This window comes from Hypanus sabinus, chromosome 23 (assembly GCF_030144855.1).
Source record: "Hypanus sabinus isolate sHypSab1 chromosome 23, sHypSab1.hap1, whole genome shotgun sequence".
NCBI classification, from domain to species: Eukaryota; Metazoa; Chordata; class Chondrichthyes; order Myliobatiformes; family Dasyatidae; genus Hypanus; species Hypanus sabinus.
In genome coordinates this window covers 26990772-27013626 of record NC_082728.1, presented here as the reverse complement: position 1 = coordinate 27013626, position 22855 = coordinate 26990772, and the positions used below count along the sequence as shown (strand labels likewise).

Sequence of the window (22855 nt, the reverse complement as noted above, 5' to 3'; positions counted from 1 at the left end):
AATGCTGGAGGAACTCGGCAGGTCAGGCAACATCTGTGGAATGGAATAAACAGTCAAGATCCTTCAGCAGGACTTGAGAGGAAGGGGAGAAGGCAGAGTAAGAAGATGATGGGGAGGGAGGAAGAAGTACAAGGTGGTAGGTGAAACCAGCAGGCAAGTAAAGAGCTGGGAAGATGATTGGTAAAATATATAAAGGGCTGGAAGAAGGGGAATTTGATAGGAGAGGGTAGAAAACCATGGTGGGGGGAGGGAAAGAGGAGGAACTCCAACGGGGTTGATAGGCGGGTAGGGGGAAAAGGGGTAAGGGGAGGGAGTGGGGGAATGGGGGAGGGCGGAAGCAGCTACCAGAAGCCTAAGAAACTCATGTTCATGACATCAGGTTGGAGGCTAACCAGACGGAATATAAGGAGTTCTTTCTTCAACCTGAGTGTGGCCTCATCATGGTAGTAGGAGAAGCCATGGACTGACATGTCGGAATGGAAAGCAGATGATTGGTGAGATCCAACTTAGGTTGGGAGACTGCTTTGCTGAGCAACCTATACTCCGTCTGTCAGAAAAAGTGGCCACACATTTCAGTTCTACTTCCCAAACCCATTCTGACATGCCAGGCGATGGCCTCCTCTACTGCCAAGATGAGGCCACACTCAGGGTGGAGGAACAACACTTTGTATTCCATCTGGGTAGCCTCCAACCTGATGGTATGAACATCCATTTCTCAAATTGAGCTGTGGACATTTTTGTGATTTCTCCAAGTACACTTAGTAGGCAAGGTTTGCAGTTGTGGGAAGGAAAGTGGAAATTGCTGGTCTTTACCAGATCTCAAACACGTTAGAGTTACAGGAATTTGGTACAAAGTGCATTAATCAACTGTGATGCCTAGCCCCTAAACTGAGCACACTAATCTATTTGCACCCTTAACCTGCCTACTTGTAGTTGTTGGCAAACATCATTCAAAGCCTCTGGAGGTAAATCTAGCCGATAATTTGAAGATTGCATTGTCATCCCTCTCATTGTTAGGTTGCTCTTCCTTGGATAAATTTCAATATTCACTCAACAATTTAAAAATTATTCCTTTGAGTTTACTATACACTCTTGGTGATTACACATTAAATCACTTGACTGAATAATTTGCCAGATTATTTATTCAGTGCACTCCAGAATGGTTTTTTCAGAACCAATGAACTATGTTCTGGAGAGATGCAAAGTATAGCAAAGCAAGTGCACCCTCTGTACGATAAACATGACGTGGGCTCGATACGGTTGTTCTGTGCTTTGAATGGTATTTTGTCACAAGAATCCTTCAGCTTCTTCAACTAAAGAACCAAAGCATTGATTTATTTTGTTACAGGAGACCAGTGATGCTGGAAAGGCAAGAAATTGTGTGTTTGCAATGCTCACCAATTCTTTAGCATTTATTTGGTGATTGGGTCATTATTTCAAAGAAACCTTGCGTTTACACGGCACTGTTTCCAGAGCAGTTCACTGCCCGAGGCAATTTTTACAATGTAGGCCGAACTGCCTCCTTGCTTGAGGTCCTTAATTAAAGTGGATGATGTCACTTTTTTGTGAGGTGTTGAGAAACTGTGCGATTTGAGTTGAGGAGCAAAATGTCAAACATTGGAGACAATTCCCAGCCAATGGCGCTGAAATTATCAGTTTCTTTATAGTGGAGAGTCCAGAACAATGACCGAGTGTTTGAAAGGAAGCAGCAGGTACAGAGTAAAAGCATAAATGAAAGAGCTCCTCTTGGGTTTGGTGGAAGAAAAAAGCTACAATGCAAATGTGGCAATAAGTTCATTAGAAGAATCAGAGTAGTTATTTCAAAATTGAAGCTACAAAGGGGTAACATAACTGTAAATACAGTATTCTAAACACAAGTATGTATTGTATGTCTATGACTGTGGAGGAGGTGGCAGAAATTGACATTAAACATTTTTTAAAAATACCAATATGTATCAAACTCTTCAAATCTATAAGATGGCAAAAGTTTCGAAATTTGAGATTCTACAAAACATCTGATTCAGATGTTTGAAAGGGAAAGTCTCATTTTGTATAGTGAAATCAAGCGTCTATTTTACAGTATAGCTGTTTCTTTTCAATAAATTGAGCTATATTTTAGCATTTGAATTTGCAAGAAAACCTTCAAAAACATCCATTCAAATGAAAGTATTTAAAATATTTTCTGGAATTTGGGTTCATCTGAGCTCTGCCCGCAATGACAAATAACTTCTGGTGTTTCATAGTTAACAGCACAGTAGCCTAAAGCTGCAGGGATGATTATTTTAAAAGATGTTTACTTCTCGGATCTCCAGGTGTGTATTTGTAACAAACTTAATTTCGTCGTCATCTGTTCCATCACTGGATCCTTCCGGAAAGGACATGAAAACCATTGTGGGCAACGATCTGGTGATGAATGTTTATCGTGATGGACATTGGGGCAGCTTCCGTCATCTTCTTCTACAACAAGGTATTGCTCTTGGTGTTGATAAAACATGGGGCATCCTTTTTAGTATAAAGGTTAAATGTGATTTTTTATAGTCTGAATGGGATGTTGCTGAGTTTGCCACCTGATAAAGCATCACTCTCGTTAGACCCTTTGCTCATTATAAATTGTTTTGTGATTTAGGCAAGGGTTAGCCTGAAACGCTGACTTTCTTTCCATCAGTGCTGCTGGACCTGTTGAGTTCTTGCAGCAGATTGTGTGTTGCCCCAGATTCAAGCATTTGCATCTCCTGTGTCTCCATTGCTAGTGTTGTATTCGGGATGAATAGATTTTTCTAGAACTAGAGAGAAAAATCTTTCTAGATAGAAAATGCAAGGTAAATGCGAAGGAAAGCAGATGGCCTGTTAACTCAAATATTTTTGGGTCGCTGGCTGATTTGTATTCTTGGAGGAGCCTCAGTTGCAATATTCCAATCAGACTTTCAGACTGGGAATGATGAGTGGATTGGGGAAGAGATTAGGGTAAATTAAAACAAAACTGATCTGAATATTAGATTTAATCCTTATTTGCTGTGTTAAATAGGTGTTTACAGTGGGGTCAGTGTCCAGCTGGAGACATCCAAACATTATTTAAAAAAAAAATAAGCATTTTAAACAGAGGAGTATGGCTGCAGTTGGGAATCATGGGAAGTGGCTCATGACCTTGACAGGTGAGGGGTACCTGCCCTCAGTGTGTGTGGTGTCATCATGTATAACCAAACAGCTTTAAAAGTGTGATTTTGGATAAGTGGTTCCATTGTCTAGGCATGTTTAACTTGTATATCATAGCACAAGTTCTTCAAGGAACATACCCCAGTCTCTCTGCACTACACTTTTTCAAAGTTAATTAGAAACTGGTGTATAACATGTTGTCTCTGTCCTTTGCAGACCAAAATAAAGAACAAACCGAATTCGCCTACGTTAATGTGCTGACCCGAGGCGATCTCTCCTCCCTCTGCTGGATTTTGTCACCACTGCAACATTTCAGTTCCAAGGATCCCAATATTCAGCTGTGCAAAGTGTATTATGCATCTCTCAACTTTCGTGACATCATGCTGGCTACGGGCAAGCTTCCACCTGATGCTATTCCTGGTAAGCTGTCCAATTCCAGTGGCAGAATATTCAAAATGAGTGTATTGTTCATTCTCCTTGAACTTGGAAATCTCCCCACCCCTCTTGGACTTTTTACGTGGTGGTGCTGAAGAATCATGTCAGGGAGGTGAAATGTGCAAATACTTTTCCATAAGTTTGCCCTTCCTGGACTAGATGAACCTACTAATCCTTTTATTCTCTTGTACTTGCTTTAATTCCAAAGTGTTGGTCCCTTTTTGAGATCAAAACCATAGCTTTGAAGCTTTTGTTAACAGGCAAATCAGAGTTCTAATAAAGAACAGTTGGAAAGTCTGACGCCCTCTGTCTACATCACTCTGTGCACTTCAAGAACTGGATCTGTGCCTGAAGATCTACTATTGAAATTAATAAGGATTTATTCAGGGAAACAAAGTTCTGAAGGTTGATAGGTTACCTGGACCAGATGGTGTACACCCCAGAGTTCTGAAAGAAGTGGCTGGAGAAATCGGGAAGGCATCAGTAATGATCTTTCAAGAATCGCTAGATTCAGGAATGGTTCTGGAAGACTGGAAAATTGCAGATGTCACTCCAACCTTCAAGAAGGGAGAGGGGCAAAGAAAAGGAAACTATAGGCCAGTTAGTCCAATCACAGTGGTTGGGAAGATGTTGGAGTCGAATATTGAGGATGAGGTCTCAGGGTACCTGGAGGCACATGATAAAATAGGCCATAGTCAGCATGGTTTGCTCAAAGGAAAATCTTGCCTGACATATCTGTGGGAAACTTTGAAAAAACAAGCAGGATAGATAAAAGATAATTGGTTGATGGTGTGTACTTAGATTTTCAGAAGGCCTTTGATAAGGTGCCACACATGATGCTACTTAAAAAGCTATGAGCCCATGGTATTACAGGAAAGATTCCAGCATGGATAAAGCAGTGACTGATTGACAGGAGGCAAAGAGTGGGAATAAAGGGAGCCATTTCTGGCTGGCTACCAGTGACTAGTGGTGTTCCACAGAGGGTTGTGTTGGTACCAATTCTTTTCAAGTTGTATGTCATTGACCTGTTTGATGGAATTGATGGTTTTGCTGAAAGTTTGCAGTTGATATGCAGGTAGGTGGAGGGACAGGTAGTTTTGAGGAAGTAAGAGAGGCTACAGAAGGCCTTGAACAGATTAGAAGAGGCAAAGGAAAGGCAGGTGGAACACATTGTTGGGAAGCGTATGGTTCTGCACTTTGATAGAAGAAATGAAAGAGCTGACAATTTCCTAAATGGAGAGAAAATACAAAAATCTGAGATGCAAAAGGACTTGGAATCCTTGTGCAGGATTCCTGAAAGATTAATTTGCAGGCTTGAGTCTGTGGTGAGGAAGGCAAATGCAATGTTAGCATTCATTTCAGGGGGACTAGAATATAAAAGCAAGCATGTAATGTTGGGACTCTATAAAGGACTGATGAGGCCTCAATTGGATTATTGTGAGCAGCTTTGAGCCTCTTGCCTTAGAAAGGATGTGCTGACACTGGTTCAAAGGAGGTTCATGAAAATAATTCCAGGATTGAATGGCTTGTCAAATGAAGAGCATTTGGCTCTGCCTCTATTCTCTGGAATTCCGAAGAATGAGTAGTGACCGTATTGAAACCTATTGAATGGTGAAAGGCCTTGATAGAGTGGATGTGGAGAGAATGTTTCCTGTGGTGGGAGAGTCTCACCAGAGGAGACAGCCTCAGAATTGAGGGTTGTCCTTTTAAAATGGAGATGAGGAGATATTTCTTTAGCCAGAGAATGGTGAATCTGGAATTCCTTGCCACAGACAGCAGTGGAGGCCAATTCTTTATGTATTTTTAAGGCAGAGATTGATGGATTCTTGATTGGTCAGAGCATGAAGGGATACGGGGAGAAGGCAGGAGATTGGAGCTGTGAGGGAAAATTGGATCAGCCAGTTTCTGCTCCTATATCTTATGATCTTGTGGTCTTATTTTAACCTCAGCCAGGTCCATTGAAGTTAAAATGGGGGGGGGGGGGGGGTTAGAATAACGTAAAATCAACATTTCACCTGATCCAGAATTGAGGTTGGCTTTACATTTGCCTTGTATCTGGTTGTAAATATGTTACTGAAGATCTATGTCCAATTCTCTGTCCCAAAGCACATGCTCTTAGAAAAACAATTTAGTTTCATATTTTCCATTAATAGCAGGATGTAGATTAGTTAGAAACGTGGACAGGTAAATGGTAGATTAATCTGGACAAGTGTTGCACTTTGGGACATCAACTGTAAGAGGAGCTAGTACAGTGAAAGCACTTTAGGATCAATGATGTATAGAAAAGCACGGGGTCCAAGCCCATAGCTCCCTAAAAGTGGCAACACAAGCATATAACCTGATGAAGAAGGCAAACAGAATACTTGCTTTCAGTGGTCAGGTCACTGAATATGAAAACTGGGAAGTAATTTAGTAGCTTTATAAAACTTTGGTTAGGTCAATTTAGGTGTATGATATGGAATTCTAGTCACCATGTTTCAAAAAGCTGTGGAAACTTTGGAGAGGGTGAAGAAGAGGCTCACCATGATGTGTATATTAGTGTTAGCTGTTAGGAGAAGTTGGATAAATAGATGATTTTCTCAGGAGTGTTGGAAGCTGAGAGACAATCTGATAGATGCGTGTAAAATTGAGAGGCATAGGTTCTTTATCCCAGGGTGGAAATGTCAAATACAGAGAGCATAGTGAGAAGGACAGTGAGAAATTTTAAAGTAGATTGACAAGGCAATTATTTTTTTTTAACCGAGAGTACCTGAAGAATGGAAAATGCTGCCAGGAGAGGTGGTGGAAGGATATAAGATAGAAACTTTTTGTGGATACAGTAGAGTCCAGAGAAGATTTAAAAGGATGTTGCCTGGATTGGAGGGAGTGCCTTATGAGAAAAGCCTTTTCTCCTTGGAGTGACGGAGGATGAGAGGTGACCTGATAGAGGTGTATAAGATGATGAGGGGCATTGATCATGTGGATAGCCAGAGGCTTTATTCCTAGGGTTGAAATGGCTAACACAAGGGGGCATAGTTTTAAGGTGCTTGGAAATGGGTACCAAAGGGATGTCAGGGGTAAGTTTTTCAGAGTGGTGAGTGTTGAATGCCCTGCTGGTGGTGGTGTTGGAAGCAGATACAATAGGATCTTTGAAGAGCCTCTTAGATAGGTTTATGGAGCTTAGAAAAATAGAGGGCTATGCGCTAGGAAAATTCTAGGCAGGCTCTAAAGCAGGTTACATGGTCAGCACAATATTGTGGACCAAAGGGCCTGTAATGTGCTGTAAATTTCTATGTTCTTTGTCTGTGTAGAAACATTTAAAGAGGAATTTAGGTGGGAACATGAACAGGCTGGTGAGATTAGATTTAATTTGGTATAATGGTCTGTACAAACACAGTGGGCTAAAGGCCCTTGTGTTCTACTTTTCTAATATCTGCAATTATAATACACTGTCATTTTTTTTTTGTCTTGTTTCCCAGGCGATGTTGCTCTACAGCACTGCCTTTTGGGAATGGAATTTTCAGGCCGTGACCCCAGCGATAGGAGAGTGATGGGACTGCTTCCTGCTAAGGGACTGTCAACATTTGTCGACTGTGACACGCGGTTTTTGTGGGAAGTTCCAGAAAACTGGTATGATTCCATTTCTTGAGGACTTGAAGCTCACTGGCTATTGGTCTATTTATACATTCTTTTGGGGAGTTAGAGTATTAGAAAAGAAGATCATTTTAACACTAAAACCTTGGGAGGAAAAAATAACCAGTCAAAGAATAATTTGTTCAAACTTTAAAGGCAAAATTAAGTGGATAAAAGTAATTAAGGATAATCAACTATGAAATTTCTGTAGAAAAAGATACTTATCAGTTCAGTGACTGGTGGCAAAGCGGATTTGCTTAGTATATGACATGGGTATCACCACCGTTTCCTATTTGTACCAACTTCTCTGGAATAGTGGAAAGGCATTTGCAACTGTTTTTTTTCCCTGTTTTCCTCTTTCTCTCTGCCCCCCCCCCCCCCGTTGGGCCAGCAACAGCTCTCTTTGACCAAATGTGGAATCACTGCAACTGGCTCAGTTTCTCCTGTCTACCTAGTTGGTTGATAACTGAGACCTGTTTTGTCCACATTTGCACCCCTTTAAGGGCACGTGCAAACAAATGGGTGTTCTTTATTTATCGCAGAAAGACTGCTAATCATTATCTTCACACGTGGCTGATGAAAGTTTAGAAGTATGGAATCAACATTGGCCCTCAAAGCTGTTCATTTTAACTTTTTTTTTAAAACCCCCCCCCCCAATTCTGTAGATGCTGAAGCCAATGAGAAGAAAATCTTTCCTTGCTGAGTGTAGAACAGGGATTACAGGGATTGTAAACCATGTAAATCAGTAGTACGTTTGGTAAATTTACTCCATGATGGGAGTTCCAGTTTCACACAAGACATGGTTATGATTTCTATTTCTGCGGTTTTATCTGTGTTACGCACGTACAATTGCAGGCCAGATTGTTAATGAGCCATGTTCGAAACAGAATAGCTGTATGTTAGTATAGCTGTCTTTTACAGATTCAGTGCATGGAAAACTTGCTTGGCTATTATTCTCATACTGTGCTCTTTGTTAAGGACTTTGGAAGAAGCTGCTTCAGTCCCTGTTGTTTATGCGACTGCATACTATGCATTAGTAGTGCGAGGTCGAATGAAGAAGAACGAGAGTGTACTTATCCATTCGGGGTCTGGGGGTGTTGGACAGGCTGCCATTTCTATCGCGCTCAGCATGGGATGCCGTGTCTTTACCACAGTTGGTAAGTGAAATTAAAAAGAAAAGATGCATCTTTTAAAATCATTGATCATCAGAAGTCATTTGGCCCATTGGGTCCATGGCCAGCTGAAAGTGGAGCCATTTATGTTCCTCCATTCTCACCTCTTGGTCAACACCCTTGGTACTTCAGATCACACCTGTCTACCCTTTTTTTTTAAAAAGAGTGTCCCTTTCAGCAAACAAGTTCCAAACCAACTGCTACGGGGAAACCTGCAGATGCTGGAAATTCAAACAACACACACAAAATGCTGGTGGGACACAGCAGGCCAGGCAGCATCTATAGGGAGAAGCACTGTCGATGTTTCAGGCCAAGACCCTTTATCATGACTGAGGAATGTCCTGATGAAGGGTCTCGGCCTGAAACATCAACAGTGCTTCTTCCTATAGATACTGCCTGGCCTGCTGTGTTCCACCAGCGTTTTGTGTGTGCTGTCCAAACCAACTTCTCTTCAGTTTGTTCCCTTGATTCTCCGCTAAGTCTTCAACCGAGTATTTATGCCAATTGAGTGAGTCCTTCCTGTTTACTCTCGACCCACATTGCAAAACATTATGGCTCTCAATTAAATTGGCCCCTCTGTTGGCCATGTAAACAGCATCCTTGGCTAAGTGTATCCATGCATTAGCATGACGTAACACATCTTTAGAGAGATCTTACTAACTACAATTTAATGGTATCTGAATGTGTGACTGTAATGTGTTGGCTTACTGCATTTGTGATTTACCAGCTTTGAAGGTGGGAACAAAATCAGTAAAAGTGTTTCTAGTGTTTAACATTGGCTGCTGATGAATGTTGTTGTAATAAATGCATCAATGTGTTTATTAATTAAGTTGAATGTTTTCATAATTCTTCATTAAATATGGAGACACACTTTTCTGATTTATATAGTTGGCACATAAATAGAATAGGCTAAAAAAATTAATTAAGTCTATTAATTAAAAGGGCACCTCTGTCGAGTGGTATTGATAAATTGCCTAATTGTTCCACACAGGGTCTGCAGAGAAGCGCGCCTACCTTCAGCAACGATTTCCACAGCTGAATGATGAGTCCTTTGCAAATTCTCGAGACACTACCTTTGAGCAGCATGTGCTGCGGGTAACTGGTGGTAAAGGTAGGTTCTTTGTATTGTTCAACTAGACTAGCTGAGACAAGTCCATTGTTCCAGTTCATTTGTGGTAAAATATCTTGCTAAGCATCTCCAGATTAGGGAATGATGGTTAAATTCGTTAGTCCAGCTAGTGGTTCTGTTAGGGCCATTTGAAATACCTTTTAAATAGCCAGGGGGTTATGCAAATATAAACTGGCATGCAATTAGACATAGAGTACCTGTAGTCTGTGTTACCCACACTTCTAAAGATGGGTTTATTTATATTCTACAGTAGTTTGTAACTAATCCTGCTTCCTTGATCCAGACTGAGTACTTGTCATCGTCTGTGCTACTAATAGAAGTGCTTAGTTCCATTGGAGAGTAATTTATAATTGGGCTGCTTGCCAGATGACACACTGAAAGCAAAGGGAGGCGGGTTCTTCAATGTCCTTGATTTTTGCACACTCATTCTTTTGGATGTCCATGGTAACTTCACAGAATTTTCCGGAACACGTTATGAGATTATCCTTTTGCTGAGGAAGGTGTGAATTGAATCAAGTATCAGGGTAATCAGCTGCCAAATTCTGATCACGTATTTTAAATTCCATAAGAATATAAGACATTAGAAACAGAAATGAGCTCATCAGAACTATTGAGTCTGCTTCTGCCATTCAATCATGAAGGATTTATTATCCCTCTTAACCCTATACTCATGCCCTCTCCCAGTAACCTTTGATGCCCATGCTAGTCAAAAACCTATCAACCTCCAATGTACCCAATGAATTGGCCTCCACAGCCATCTGTAGCAATAAATTCCATACGTTTGCCAGCTGCTGACTAAAGTCCCTCCTCATCTCTGTTCTAAAGAAGCTGTGCCCCTGGTCCGAGACTCCATCACTACTGGAAACATCCTCTCCATCTCCAGTCTATCTAGGCCTTTCAATTTTGATATGTTTCAAAGAAATCACCTTCTTCCCTCCCGCCCCCCCCCCCCCCCCACCCAACCAAGTTACAATTCCAGGTTTATTTAGATCTAAAGCCATCCTTTTAAACTGATGAACTTCTGTGGATTATCACTAGTAGATTCTGTAACAGTCTGCACCTGCAGATTTCCCATTGATGTGATTTGTGAACGGTTTCAGTTTATGGGTCCTAACTGCTCTTGATAGTCTATTTTGGATCAGTTTTACGTTTATTCAACAGGAAAGAACTAGGAGTTGGTGTTGACCCTTCAAGTCTGCTTCACCATTCATGGCTGCCCTTGTTCTTCCGTTCCGGTTTTCCTGTGTTGTTCCCTTGTATCTTGATTTTTTTTTCCCTTGTATTCTTCCAATTTCTAAATGGACATTGAACCCATGAACACTACCTCACTACGTATTTCTATTTTTTTTGCACTAATTTTAATTGAACTATTTAATAGATGTATATATACTTAAAGTAACTCAGTTTTTCCCTCTATATTTATCATATATTTCATTGTACTGCTGCTTAAAGTTAACAAATTTCACAACATGCTCCAGTGATATTAAATCTGATTCTGATACTTGGATACTCATATCTATGTGTTGACCTGTGAGAATTTCAAAAATCTACCTCTCCTTAATTAATTAACTTCTCCTCCTCTTGACCTTGCACAGATCTATCTCTTATTCTGAAATTCTGTCACCAGTTCCAGACTCTAGAGAGTGAGAATTTTCTTCCTGCTTTTACAGGATCAACCCTGTGAGAATTTTGGAAGTTCTAATGAGATTACTCTCTGCCACAGTGCCAGAAAGTAGACACAAAGTCAACTCAATCTATCCTCATTGACCAAACACATCATCTTTGGAACTAGTCTACTGAGTCTTCCATGCATTGCCTCAGGTTTGAGTGCATCATTTCTTGGGTGACGAGACCAAAGCTGTATACAATATTCCAGCTGCTGAGATTAGTACCAATTAGAAGAAATGATCTTAAATCCTTCAGACCTAACCTAGACTAGGCAACTGTTCTGCAAGAGTACCTGCAATCTGTCTACAGCAGCATTCTTGAGCTTCCCATTGCATGTCATTTCAACTCCCCTTCCCATTCCCACAACATGTTCGGCTCCACCTTCTCTGCTGCTACAGTGAGACCAAATGCAAACTGGAAGAGCAGCAACTTTGTAGTCTGCATTGGTAGCCAGAAGCCCATTGGCATGAACATTGAATTTTCCAATTTAAAGTAACCCTCACCTTGTTTTCATTTATCACGCCCCATACTACCTGAGGATCTTTCTCCCTATCACCTTTTACATCACTCCTAACCTCCCTCTCATTGTTACCAAGACTCATTAACCTGGTTCATCTGGTTCCATGTGCCCATTACCCTACATACTTATCTACCTCGTTTCTTTATTGGTTCACCCTTGCTCACCTGGTTCTATCTAGGCATCTGGTTCCACCTATCATCTACCAGCCTCGGGGTGGGGGGGGGGTATTGCCCCTCCCTCTCTCTTCTACATTCTGACCATCATCCCTCCACAGTCAGTCCTGCTTGATCACTAAGTTCTTCCAGCAGTGTTTCTCACTCCAGACTCGAGCACCTGCTGTGCCTTGTGTCTTCAAATGGACTTTGCCTGCTACTAATGAAAATCTTTCCACCTCTTGAAACCACATGAACGTGATATGCATGATGAGAAAAATGCATAACGAAGATAACTTCAACTTCTTGCCCACAGTTTAATGGCACAGTGCATGTCTGTGCTGTGGTTGGCTTGAAATGGCTTTGCAATTTTAGAAAATGAGCTGATCTAGGAAGCTCTTCAATGTCCTTACCGAAGTGTTCACGGAATAGTAAGAATGATTTCCAGACGATTTCTAGCTGATTTATCTGTGTGTAATGTAATTACCTGCAGGAGTCAATTTGGTACTGAATTCATTAGCTGAAGAGAAGCTGCAAGCCAGTCTCCGTTGCCTCGCTCGACACGGACGCTTCCTTGAGATAGGCAAATACGACCTTTCTAACAACAATCCACTTGGTAAGCATTCTGGTGTAAATGGAACTGGAGAAACCGGTTGACTATTTTCTTTTTTTTTCATTTCACCTGTAATAGTTTACTCATTTTCTGTATGTCCAAATTCAAATTATTTTAATCCATGATTGATTGAATCAAAGTGTCGTCCAAATGTTGCACTTTCTACTTGTGTATGAATTTGGTTTCAAGTGTAAGTTCAACAAATGTTTCTTGCCTTCAGGAATGGCTGTCTTCCTGAAGAATGTTGCATTCCACGGAATCCTACTTGATGCCTTGTTCGAAGATGGAAACAGTGAGTGGGAGGAGGTTTCCCAGCTGTTGAAGGACGGGATTCGCAGTGGAGTGGTCAAACCTCTGAAGACCACGGTGTTTGATCGAGATGATGTGGAATCTGCCTTCCGGTTTATGGCGCAGGGTAAACATATCGGAAAAGTTGTTTTGAAGGTGAGGTAAATGCTTGCAAGAAATTGAATCTCAAGGTACAAACATTTGTAGTATATGGTAACATATACACACTTTGCTAATAAACTTATCTTGAACTTCAGGATTGAAGAAAATTTTGTCACATAATGGTTCCTCAAAATTGTCTACTTCAGCAAGATGTCTACAGTTAGGATTATCAGAAAAGCAGCTGCTTTTTAAATGGTTCAAGAGAATCAGGATCACCTGTAGTGTCAAATATTATGGACCTGAGCCAAACCTAAGCCAAAATTATGCTTCTGCTAATCACCTTCCAACAAACTGACAAGACTAGCTATACATAAAAATATCAGGAATGAAACAAACCTATGCAACAAATTCAAAATAAGTTTGTAAAGCAAATGAATTAAGTACCATATGCAAATATTCTTTGAAAAAGCAGCATGTGGTAGCTGCCTTTTGACATGGTGTCCAGGGGAAACTAAATATTTGTAAACAAAAGTATATATAGTGCTAATCTTAATTTGAATAAAGACTGAATAGAGCAGTCAAGATCCATATAAGAAGAATAGATTAAGGTTTTGCATACAGATATTGTTTTCAATTGATAGCAGTGTAATTTTTATGTCCATCTGGGTCCTTGGATGAGAGGTGCTCACAGACGTTTGTAAGTAATAGGGAATTCTCCTTTGGAGACATCTAAAATGGGGAGATATCTGTGATTCACTGAGTACTTGTGGTTTCTCCTACTAGCTGAGGTTTAACTATTAATTCCCTGCATGATGGCAGAGGAATAAGAATCAGTAGCTACGCCTGATTATTTAAAATAGAACAAGAGGACATTTGAAACAAATAAGGTTTTTTTAGGATTGGACTATATTCAAAAATGAAAATAACATTTAGATATTTGGAATAGTTAGCAAATGATGCAACAATCATGAAGGAGCTGGGAAAGTAATGGTCAGCATTGCAGGTTGACATTATTTCTACTGTTTGGAATTCTGGGAGAGGAATCACCAATTCTAAACTGTTACCTACCAAGTGAGGAGAGAGATCAGGAAGGTTTTTTTTCATTTGAGAGCTATGCCCAGTGAGAGGCTGAGAAGGGCCATTGCAATCTCCAAGGAAATGCTGAATCAGTGTTAAATCTAGAAGCAGGATTGGGGCTGAGAGCTGAGTGAGAGATTAGTTTTCTGCTGCTCTAACAAATGGTTGCAGTACACAGTGAACCAGCCCCTGTCTTGTAGTAATTTTCACCAATTCTATGATTTCAGTACAGCATTATTTCCTTCTCCCTCTGACCGACTCGCGTAAGCAGTTGTCTGCTGATCTAGGGGTTTGACATAAATTTTGCCACCGTAGCTGACATATTTCCATTCAAGCGAGGACCAGTTTGAGTGATCACGAGATGACTGGTTTTAATTCCACTTAAAATGGGTCAATTTTAATTCCACGTCTCATTCCCATTCACCCATTTTAATCCCACTAACCATTCCCATTCCCATTCCGATATGTCTATCCGTGGCCTCCTCTGCTGTCGTGATGAGGCCACACTCAGGTTGGAGGAAAACCTTGTATTCTGTTTGGATAGCCTCCAACCTGATAGTATGAACATTGATTTCTCGAACTTCCAGTCATGACACCCCACCTTGCCATTTCCCATCCCCTTTTCCCTCTCCTTGTCTGCCCATCGCCCCCACCCCCGGTGCTCCTCCCCCCTTTCCTTTCTTCCATGGCCTTCTATCTCCTAAATCCCAGAGCTTTACTTCATCCCCTCCCCCTTCAGGTTTCACCTGTCACCTTGTGCTTCTCTCTCCCCTTCCCCCCCCCCCCACCTTTTAAATCTACTCCTCAGCTTTTTTTTTCTCCAGCCCTGCCGAAGGGTTTTAGCCCGAAACGCCAACTGCACTCTTTTCCATAGGTGCTGCCTGGCCTACTGAGTTCCTCCAGCAGAGTGTGAGTGTGTGTGTCTCAGATTTCCAGCATCTGCAGATTTTCTCTTGTAAATGACTGGATTGTTATTTTAAAAATCCATCTCATTTACTATCCATTTCAATTCAACTTCCCATTCTGACGTGCTGGTCCAAGGCCTCCTCTGCTGCCGTAATGAAGCCAATTTCACGTTGGAGGAGCAACACCTCACTTTCCACCCTAACCTAATGGCGTGAACATTGATTTCTTCAACTTCTGGTAATTTCTTCCCTCTTCCCTCCTCTTTTTTTCCATTCTGGTTACATTTTCATCCCTTCTCCTCATCTGGCCATCACCTCCCTCTAGTTCACCATCTTCCCTTCTTCTCTAGTCCACCGATCTTCCTATTAGATTCCTTCTTCAACCCTTGACCTCATCCACCTATCACCTCCTAGCTTCTCACTCACTGCATTACCACTCCCCACCCACCCATCTTCCTCCTATCTACTCTCATCCGTCACCTGCCAGATTGTAATCTCCCCCCACCCCCACCTTTTTAATTTTGGCTTCTACCTTTCTTTCCAGTCCCGATGAAGGGTCTCAGCCTGAAATATTAATTGTTTATTCTACACCACAGATGCTGCCTGGCCTGCTGAGTTCCTCCAGTATTTTGTGTGCTTTGCTCAAGATTTCCAACATCTGTAGAATCTATTGTGTTGTCATCTACTAATTTCCTCCAAGGAAGGAAATGAACTATGCTGACCCATGGAGCATTTGTAGTTCCAGATGAACAGAAATGTGTTCTTCACTAATCTGTTCTCCACTAATCTGTTCTCAGTTCAGACTCAGTAAATCCAATGGTGTCTCTCCATACAGGTCCGAGAAGAGGAAGGCAAATCTCCAACTACGTACTCTGACCAGCTTTCCATTGCTGCAGTTCCTCGTACTGCATGTCCAGCAACAAAGTCTTACATCATCACAGGAGGTCTCGGAGGGTTTGGCTTGGAGTTAGCAAATTGGCTGATTGAGAGGGGTGCTAGGAAACTTGTGCTGACTTCCCGATCTGGAATACGGAATGGTTAGTCATTAAAACTGTTGTTTGTGTGATGTCTGAGGTGTTTGCTTGACTAATAAGGCAGTCATCTCCAAGTAATTAATTTATTAATTTTGTATTTGACTTACTGAGAGCATGGAATAGGCCATGCTGCCCAGAGATCCCCCAATTTAATCCTCGCCCAATCACGGGCAATTTACAACGACCAACCGGTACATCTTTGAACAGTGGTCGGGGAAGCCAGAACATCCGGTGGAAACCCACACTGTCACGGGGAGAATGCACCAATTCCTTACTGGCAGCACCGGGATTAAACCAGGGTCGCCTGTACTGTAAAGAGTATTAACCACTACACTACCGTACTTCCTAGTTATACTAATTATACTTGCAATAATGTAAGCACTCTGGGAAAAAGATGTACTTGAAACTAATGGTGCTTACGTTTCTGGAGAAGGAGAGGGATTTTGTATATTATAGGACTAGAACAATTTGGTTGTTAAATTTGTTAGTATTCTTTTCCATCTCCAGTTTACCCAAAGTAAAATTGTACTTCAAAGTAATTTTTGAAATATCTTCATTCACTTTGAGCTTTTTGTAGAATTACAGCTCTCCTGTGTGGCTTCAATGTTCTATTAAGCAGAAATTAATCTATACTGAGCATTGATCTTTTAAACAAATAATTGCCATATTCTGTAATTCCTGGGCATTTTGGGTCAAGCTGTAAGCACACTGATTTATGTTGTAAATGCATAAATTTCCTTCTGCTAATTTGCCTCATACAGTTTGATGCCAATAATGGGGAAGGTGAATTTGGTACACACCATTATTTACTTGTTAGGGATTTTTAACTTCTCCTAAGCCAAGGTCACAAAATGCTTTGTGGAATTGAATAACTTTAATGCAATTATTATTTTTTTTTTAAAATACATTTTGCATTTTCGGCATTGTTGTTTCCATTGAAATTTTGTGCTTTGTTCCAGGATATCAGGCTAAGCGGGTGCGAGAATGGAAGGAAATGGGGATAGATGTCCTTGTTTCCACCAGTGATGTTTGCTCCTTAGAGGGCACACAGCATCTTATTGCAGAGGCTTCTGGTCTTGGCCCTGTGGGTGGCATCTTCCACCTTGCTATGGTAAGTTCAGAACTTCAGTGTTGTGTGAATTTTAAAGCTGGATTAAAATTAATTAGATACGACAGGCCTGAATTTGTGCTTATCACTTCAACAAAAGTGATTCCTGGGCTAAATTTAACCAAGATGCTGTTGGAGTTTGTGAAGGAAGAGAAGTGGGTGCAGTTACTATTACAAGAAAGAAGGTGCTCAAAAATCTGAAAGACCTAAAGGTACATAGTTCACCTGGACCAGATGAACTGCATCCTAGGGTTCTGAAAGAAGTAGCGTTAGAGATTGTGGTGGCATTAGTAATGATCTTTCAAAAATCATTGGACTCTGGCATGGTGCCAGAGGACTAGTGGTGTTCCGCAGGGGTCGGTGTTGGGACCACTTCTTTTTACGCTGTATATAAATGATTTAGGTGATGAAATAGATGGCTTTGTTGCCAGGTTTGCAGATGATATGAAGATTGGTGGAGGAGCGGGTAGTGTTGAGGAAACAGGTAGGATGCAGAAGGACTTAGATTAGGAGAATGAGCAAGAAAGTGTGCAATGTTGGAAAATGCATGGTCATGCACTTTGGTAGTAGAAATAAATGTGTAGACTATTTTCTAAATGGGGAGAAAATCCAAAAATCAGAAATGCAAGGAGACTTGGGAGTCTTTGTGCAGAAAACCCTAAAGATTAGCTTGCAGGTTGAGTCAGTGGTGAAGAAGGCAAATGCCATATTAGCATTCATTTCATGAGGTCTAGCATACAAGAGCAAGGATGTTATGCTGAGGCTTTATGAGGCACTGGTGAGGCCTCACCTTGAGTATTGTGAACAGTTTTGGGTCCCTCATCTTAGAAAAGATGTGCTGGCATTGGAGAGGGTCCAGTGGAGATTCACAAGGATGATTCCAGGAATGAAAGGGTTATCATACAAGGAATGTTCGATGGGTCTGTACTTGCTGGATTTCAAAGAGATTCCCCCTCATCCTTCTGAAATCTTGAAATCTTTCTGAATGTTGATAGGCCTAGACAGAGTAGATGTGGAAAGGATGATCCCCATGGTGGGAGAGTCTAGGACAAGAGGACACAGCCTCAGGATAGAGAGGCACACTTTCAGAACAAAGATGCGGAGAAATTTCTTTAGCCAGAGGGTGGTAAATTTGTGGAATTTGTTGGGTGTATTTAAGGCAGAGATTGATGGGTTCTTGAATGAACATGGCATCAAAGGTTACGGGAAGAAGGCCCGGGAACTAGGGTTGAGGAGGAGAAAAAAGCAATCAGCCATGATTGAATGGCGGAGCAGACTTGACGGGCAAGATGGCCTAATTCTGCTCCTATGTCTCATGGTCTAAGTTGAAAATCTTTGAGAGCCATTAAATTTAATGGAGATGTTTTTCACCTCATTGTCATGGAAATGAGAAGTACCATAATATGCTGGAAGGAATTGGGTGAAGGTGGTTGCTATTTTCAGATGGCCTTCCCAACAACCTAAAAATAATTAACCAGTTTTATTGATTTTCTTTCAGGGGAAGTCCCAAATATTATGTCTGCAAATAACCCCACAGCCTAAAATCGAGTTTAAAAATACTTAAAATTCAGCTTCTACCCATATTCAGATCTGATGTTTTTCATTTCTTAGATGTGTTGATGGCAAGGTTAATATCCGTTGCCCTTGAGAAGGTGGTGGGGTGACACCATATTGAGCTGTTGTAGCCCTTCTGATGAAGGTGCTTCCTCAGCATGAGTGGGTGGGGAGCTACAGGATTTGGAAATGTGGTGTTCCTTCATTTTGATCGTGTCTGAATCTGAATTGGGGAAAAATGTCTCCAAATGACTTCAAATCTGATTGATTACAGTTCTGCAATAATGGAGTGAACAGATTCTTTGTAATATATCATGTTTCACTTAAAACACAAACATCTTCAATTTTGAAGAAATCTCAGTTGTTTTTTTTACTGCAGGTTTTAAGAGATGCCCTATTAGAAAACTTGACTCCTGATCTCTTCAAGATTGTTAATCAGCCAAAATATGATGGCACTATTCACCTGGACAGGCAAGTAAATGTTGAAAATCTTTGAGAGGGGAGTGATGGGAAAGAATATTATAGTGGATGTTTCATTTGAGCAATCTGTCCATCTATATTATTGAAAACCAATTTACATGCTCTTCTGGATACATGATTGGCCTTTCAATTATGGTGCCTTTCACATTATGTAACATGATTCATTTGCTTTGTCAAGGTAATGTGAGGCAGATCATTGCCAAATCATTTCAAAAATGTATGCTTCCAGTAGCATCGACTCTTCCCAACAACCTTTATTTAGGGATACTGTGGGCTTGGTAATAGTTACATTATTCTTGGTCTTATTTTAAACGTTATTACATCTCGTATTCATATTTAATGCAGCCAATTAAAACTGGCTACTTAACTCATTGAATTTGATCAAGTTCAAGTTTATTTTCATCTGACAGTACATGTATACAACCAAATTAATCAACTTAGCTGCATTTAATCTCTTTTAGGGTCAGCAGGGAGAAATGCTCAGCCCTAGATTATTTTGTTGTCTTCTCCTCTGTGAGCTGTGGCTATGGAGTCGCTGGCCAGAGCAACTATGGTTTTGCAAATTCCACCATGGAACGTATTTGTGAGCAGAGATGCCGTGACGGATTGGCAGGTATGTGGTAATTGTTGGAAGGAAATATCCAAAATGTTTGTTCTTGTGTGAAGATCTTCCAAAGTGAGTTGGTTATTAAATGAATGCGCTTCTAATGCATTAGATATATACGTATGGAATATGTTGCTGAAATAAACAGAGTTTAATGGCATTGGCTTGCTGTAATTATGTGCAAATGGTTGAGAGGGGAGCAGCCAGATGATTTGTAGTATCCCACTACTTGAGCAGCAGTTGGACTTCAACCTGCCAATGGGTTTGGTTATTATATGTTCACCTCACGCTCTGAAAGTTGTGCCAGCTTCTTTGTTCTCATTGGCCTCCTACGTAATGGAATTTTACCTGGAAAACGTATTGCAGTATCCAACCTACTGCCCCTGCAAGTAAGTGTTGGCAGAAATCTTAGTTTGTTGTCCTCTGAAAGTGGAAATATTTTTGAGAGATTTGTTTTCACATTGCAAAATAACCTTTCCAGATTTGGAACAGAACAATTACACTGCCTTAGATTTGTTACAGCTAGTAAATTGGAGGAGCTTTACGGATGTTAAAATGTGATATTTTCTCTTGGCCCATTTTTTTTTTCTCTCTGTCTCTTACTCTGTACCCAGTTTCACATGATGCTACTTCTCAAAGTAGTTGAGGAGATGAGCTATGGATACCCAAACTTTAGTTTGAAGCCAAATTTTCAAATTGCTCTACTAGGCACAAATATGTCCTGTGACATCAAATACATCCTCCTCCTCCAAATATATGGTATTGTGGAAGTTGCGGAAGAACCACATTAAGGAGGGAATTGTGCAGCTTTGGGGGAGGTGATGGGGTGTGAAGGAGAAATTATATGTTTCTAGAACACAGGTGAGCGATTTTGTGGGTGCTGGAATTCCAGAATAACATGCACAGCAGCTCAGACAGCGTCTATGGAAAGGAATAAAGATTCAATGTTTTGGACCGAGGCCCTTCATCAGATGCAGATTTCAACCCTCTAGTTAAGATTTATTCCAGTGCTCTCATGGATGAGTCTAACAGAGTTGATCATTGTGAAGTGATGGGGGAACACTGTTTGAGACTGTGCGCATCCGGGTACTTGTAGCACAAACAGAAGTGCTAGCAATAACTTTGGCTGAACATCTTCTGAAAATGGCCCTAAAACCCAAAAGATGTGGACACTGGTGCAGGAGGAAAACACCCTTGTATCATCCAGATTCCCGGCCACTACGTTTCTCACTTGGAGCTTGTAAGGAATATTTCATCATTTCATTTTGAGAATTTAAGATCTATCTAAATGAGTGTTCTTCCAGAACAACTGGTCCAGCATATTCTGGGGTGTTACATTTTCCTTTTAGTGAATGACTGTGTGCAGTCTCCCTTCCAGTGTTCAGTTCTCCCCAGCCAGCTCCCTCACACACCCATGAAAAAAATCTTGATTTTTTTTAAATAAAAAAAACTTTTTGTAATGACTACTTGTTAATGTTCTGGAGAACTGCCTATTTATCAATCATTGTCTTCCAGTTGTCAGAACTGGGATATCAGCCAATTTAACATTAAATGTTATTATTGTGAAGTAATGTGAATCTAATTTGTTAGCTAGTTTACCTCTGCACAAACCTTGGGTGTCAATTCTGCTTCTGGTGTATTGTGCAGTGAGTGGTTTTGTGAGGATAGGAAAAAATGGGACAGAGTACTGTACTCAAATAATCAGTAATTGTACTTGGCATCTCAAAATATCTTCTCATTCAAATTCTGTCCTTTGTACAAAGACCTACCTTTGATATCATATTTGCTTTCCATCTTGTTGCAATTTGGCACCACTCCCAAAAGCAATTACTCATCCAATAAGATAACAGCATTTTTTTTATTTTTATAGATATATATAGTTTTCCTTTATAATACTTGAATAATGGAGGTCAGGAATAAAGGGATATGTAGTATGTCCAAATGAAACTTGAGCATTTGACCGGAAACATTTAAATGAAAAATAGTTTGAATGCAGTAATGAAGGAGTGTAAAAGTATGGCAAGCTACCTGAGAATGGTTGTTTATTTCGTTAATTTACACAATGAGTATTTTTTGATTTTTTTTAAATTAGGTCTAGCCATACAGTGGGGTGCCATTGGAGATGTGGGTGTCGTCTTGGAAACTATGGGTGATAACGACACAGTAATTGGTGGAACTTTGCCTCAGAAGATTAGCTCCTGTTTGGATGTTCTGGACCAGTTCCTGAATCAGTCTCATCCAGTTATGTGCAGCTTTGTCCTTGCTCAGAAGGCAGTGGTTATGAAGACTGATGGCACTGGCCAAAGGGACCTCATTGAGGCTGTTGCCCATATACTCGGTAAGCTTTGCTGATTCACGTTGTGGCCAGTGTGCTTTTCAGCTATGTATTTCTCGATGGAAAAATATTGATTTTTACGATTATTGTGTAGTTAGTGCATCTTAATGTGAAAATGGGTTATGTATCTATCTGTTTCAAGTTATAAGATTTTCCCGTGAGGAAGCCATGCTGACTTGGGGCCTATTTGATCATGTGCCTCCAAGTACCCCAAAACACATCCTTAACAATCTGACAACTTTCCAACCACTCAAATCAGACGAACTGGCCTATAGTTTTGTTTCTTCTGCCTCTCCCTTCTTGAAGAGTGGAGTGACATTTGTAATTTTCCAATATTCCAAAACCATTCCAGAATCTAGTTATTTATTTGTTTGTTTGTTTGTTTTGAAAGATCATTGCTTATGTCTCCACAATCTCTTCAGCCGCCTCTTTCAGAAACCTGGGGTGTACATCATCTGGTGCAGGTGACTTAACTATGTAAAGAACTTTCCATTTCCAAAGAACCTCCTCCTTAGTAATGGTAACTTCACACACTTTATGATTCCTGATACCTGGTAGTGTCTTCCACGGTAAAGACTGATGCAAAGTACTTCAGTTCATCCATTTCCTTGCCCTCGTTATTACTCTCCAGCATAGTTTTCCAGGGGTCTGATACCCTCTTTTGCCTTGCTTTTACACCTTGTTATCTGAAGAAACTTTAGGTATCCTCTTTAATATTGGCTAGCTAGCTTTTTATTCCATCTTTATCTTAATGACTTTTTGGTTGCCTTCTGTTGGTTTTTAAAAGCTTCCCAAACCTTTTAACTTCTCACTAATTTTTGCTGTATTATATGCCCTCTCTTCAGCTTTCATGTTGGCTTTGACTTCCCTTGTCAGCCGTGGTTGTTTCATCTTGCCTTCAGAACACTTCTTCC

At 40.7% G+C, this 22855-nt stretch overlaps 1 protein-coding gene across 1 annotated transcript in view; it reads left to right on the top strand.

The window, feature by feature from the left end:
- fasn (fatty acid synthase) overlaps positions 1 to 22855 on the top strand; it is an 80702-nt gene that overhangs the window by 43197 nt on the left and 14650 nt on the right. Inside the window, exons 26-37 of the mRNA XM_059948586.1 lie at positions 2313 to 2467; positions 3370 to 3573; positions 7047 to 7197; positions 8179 to 8357; positions 9364 to 9483; positions 12335 to 12457; positions 12675 to 12898; positions 15662 to 15863; positions 16820 to 16971; positions 18902 to 18993; positions 19464 to 19615; positions 21699 to 21944. Coding sequence (XP_059804569.1) covers positions 2313 to 2467; positions 3370 to 3573; positions 7047 to 7197; positions 8179 to 8357; positions 9364 to 9483; positions 12335 to 12457; positions 12675 to 12898; positions 15662 to 15863; positions 16820 to 16971; positions 18902 to 18993; positions 19464 to 19615; positions 21699 to 21944 — 2000 coding nt within the window. The remainder of the gene's footprint in view (positions 1 to 2312; positions 2468 to 3369; positions 3574 to 7046; positions 7198 to 8178; positions 8358 to 9363; positions 9484 to 12334; positions 12458 to 12674; positions 12899 to 15661; positions 15864 to 16819; positions 16972 to 18901; positions 18994 to 19463; positions 19616 to 21698; positions 21945 to 22855) is intronic.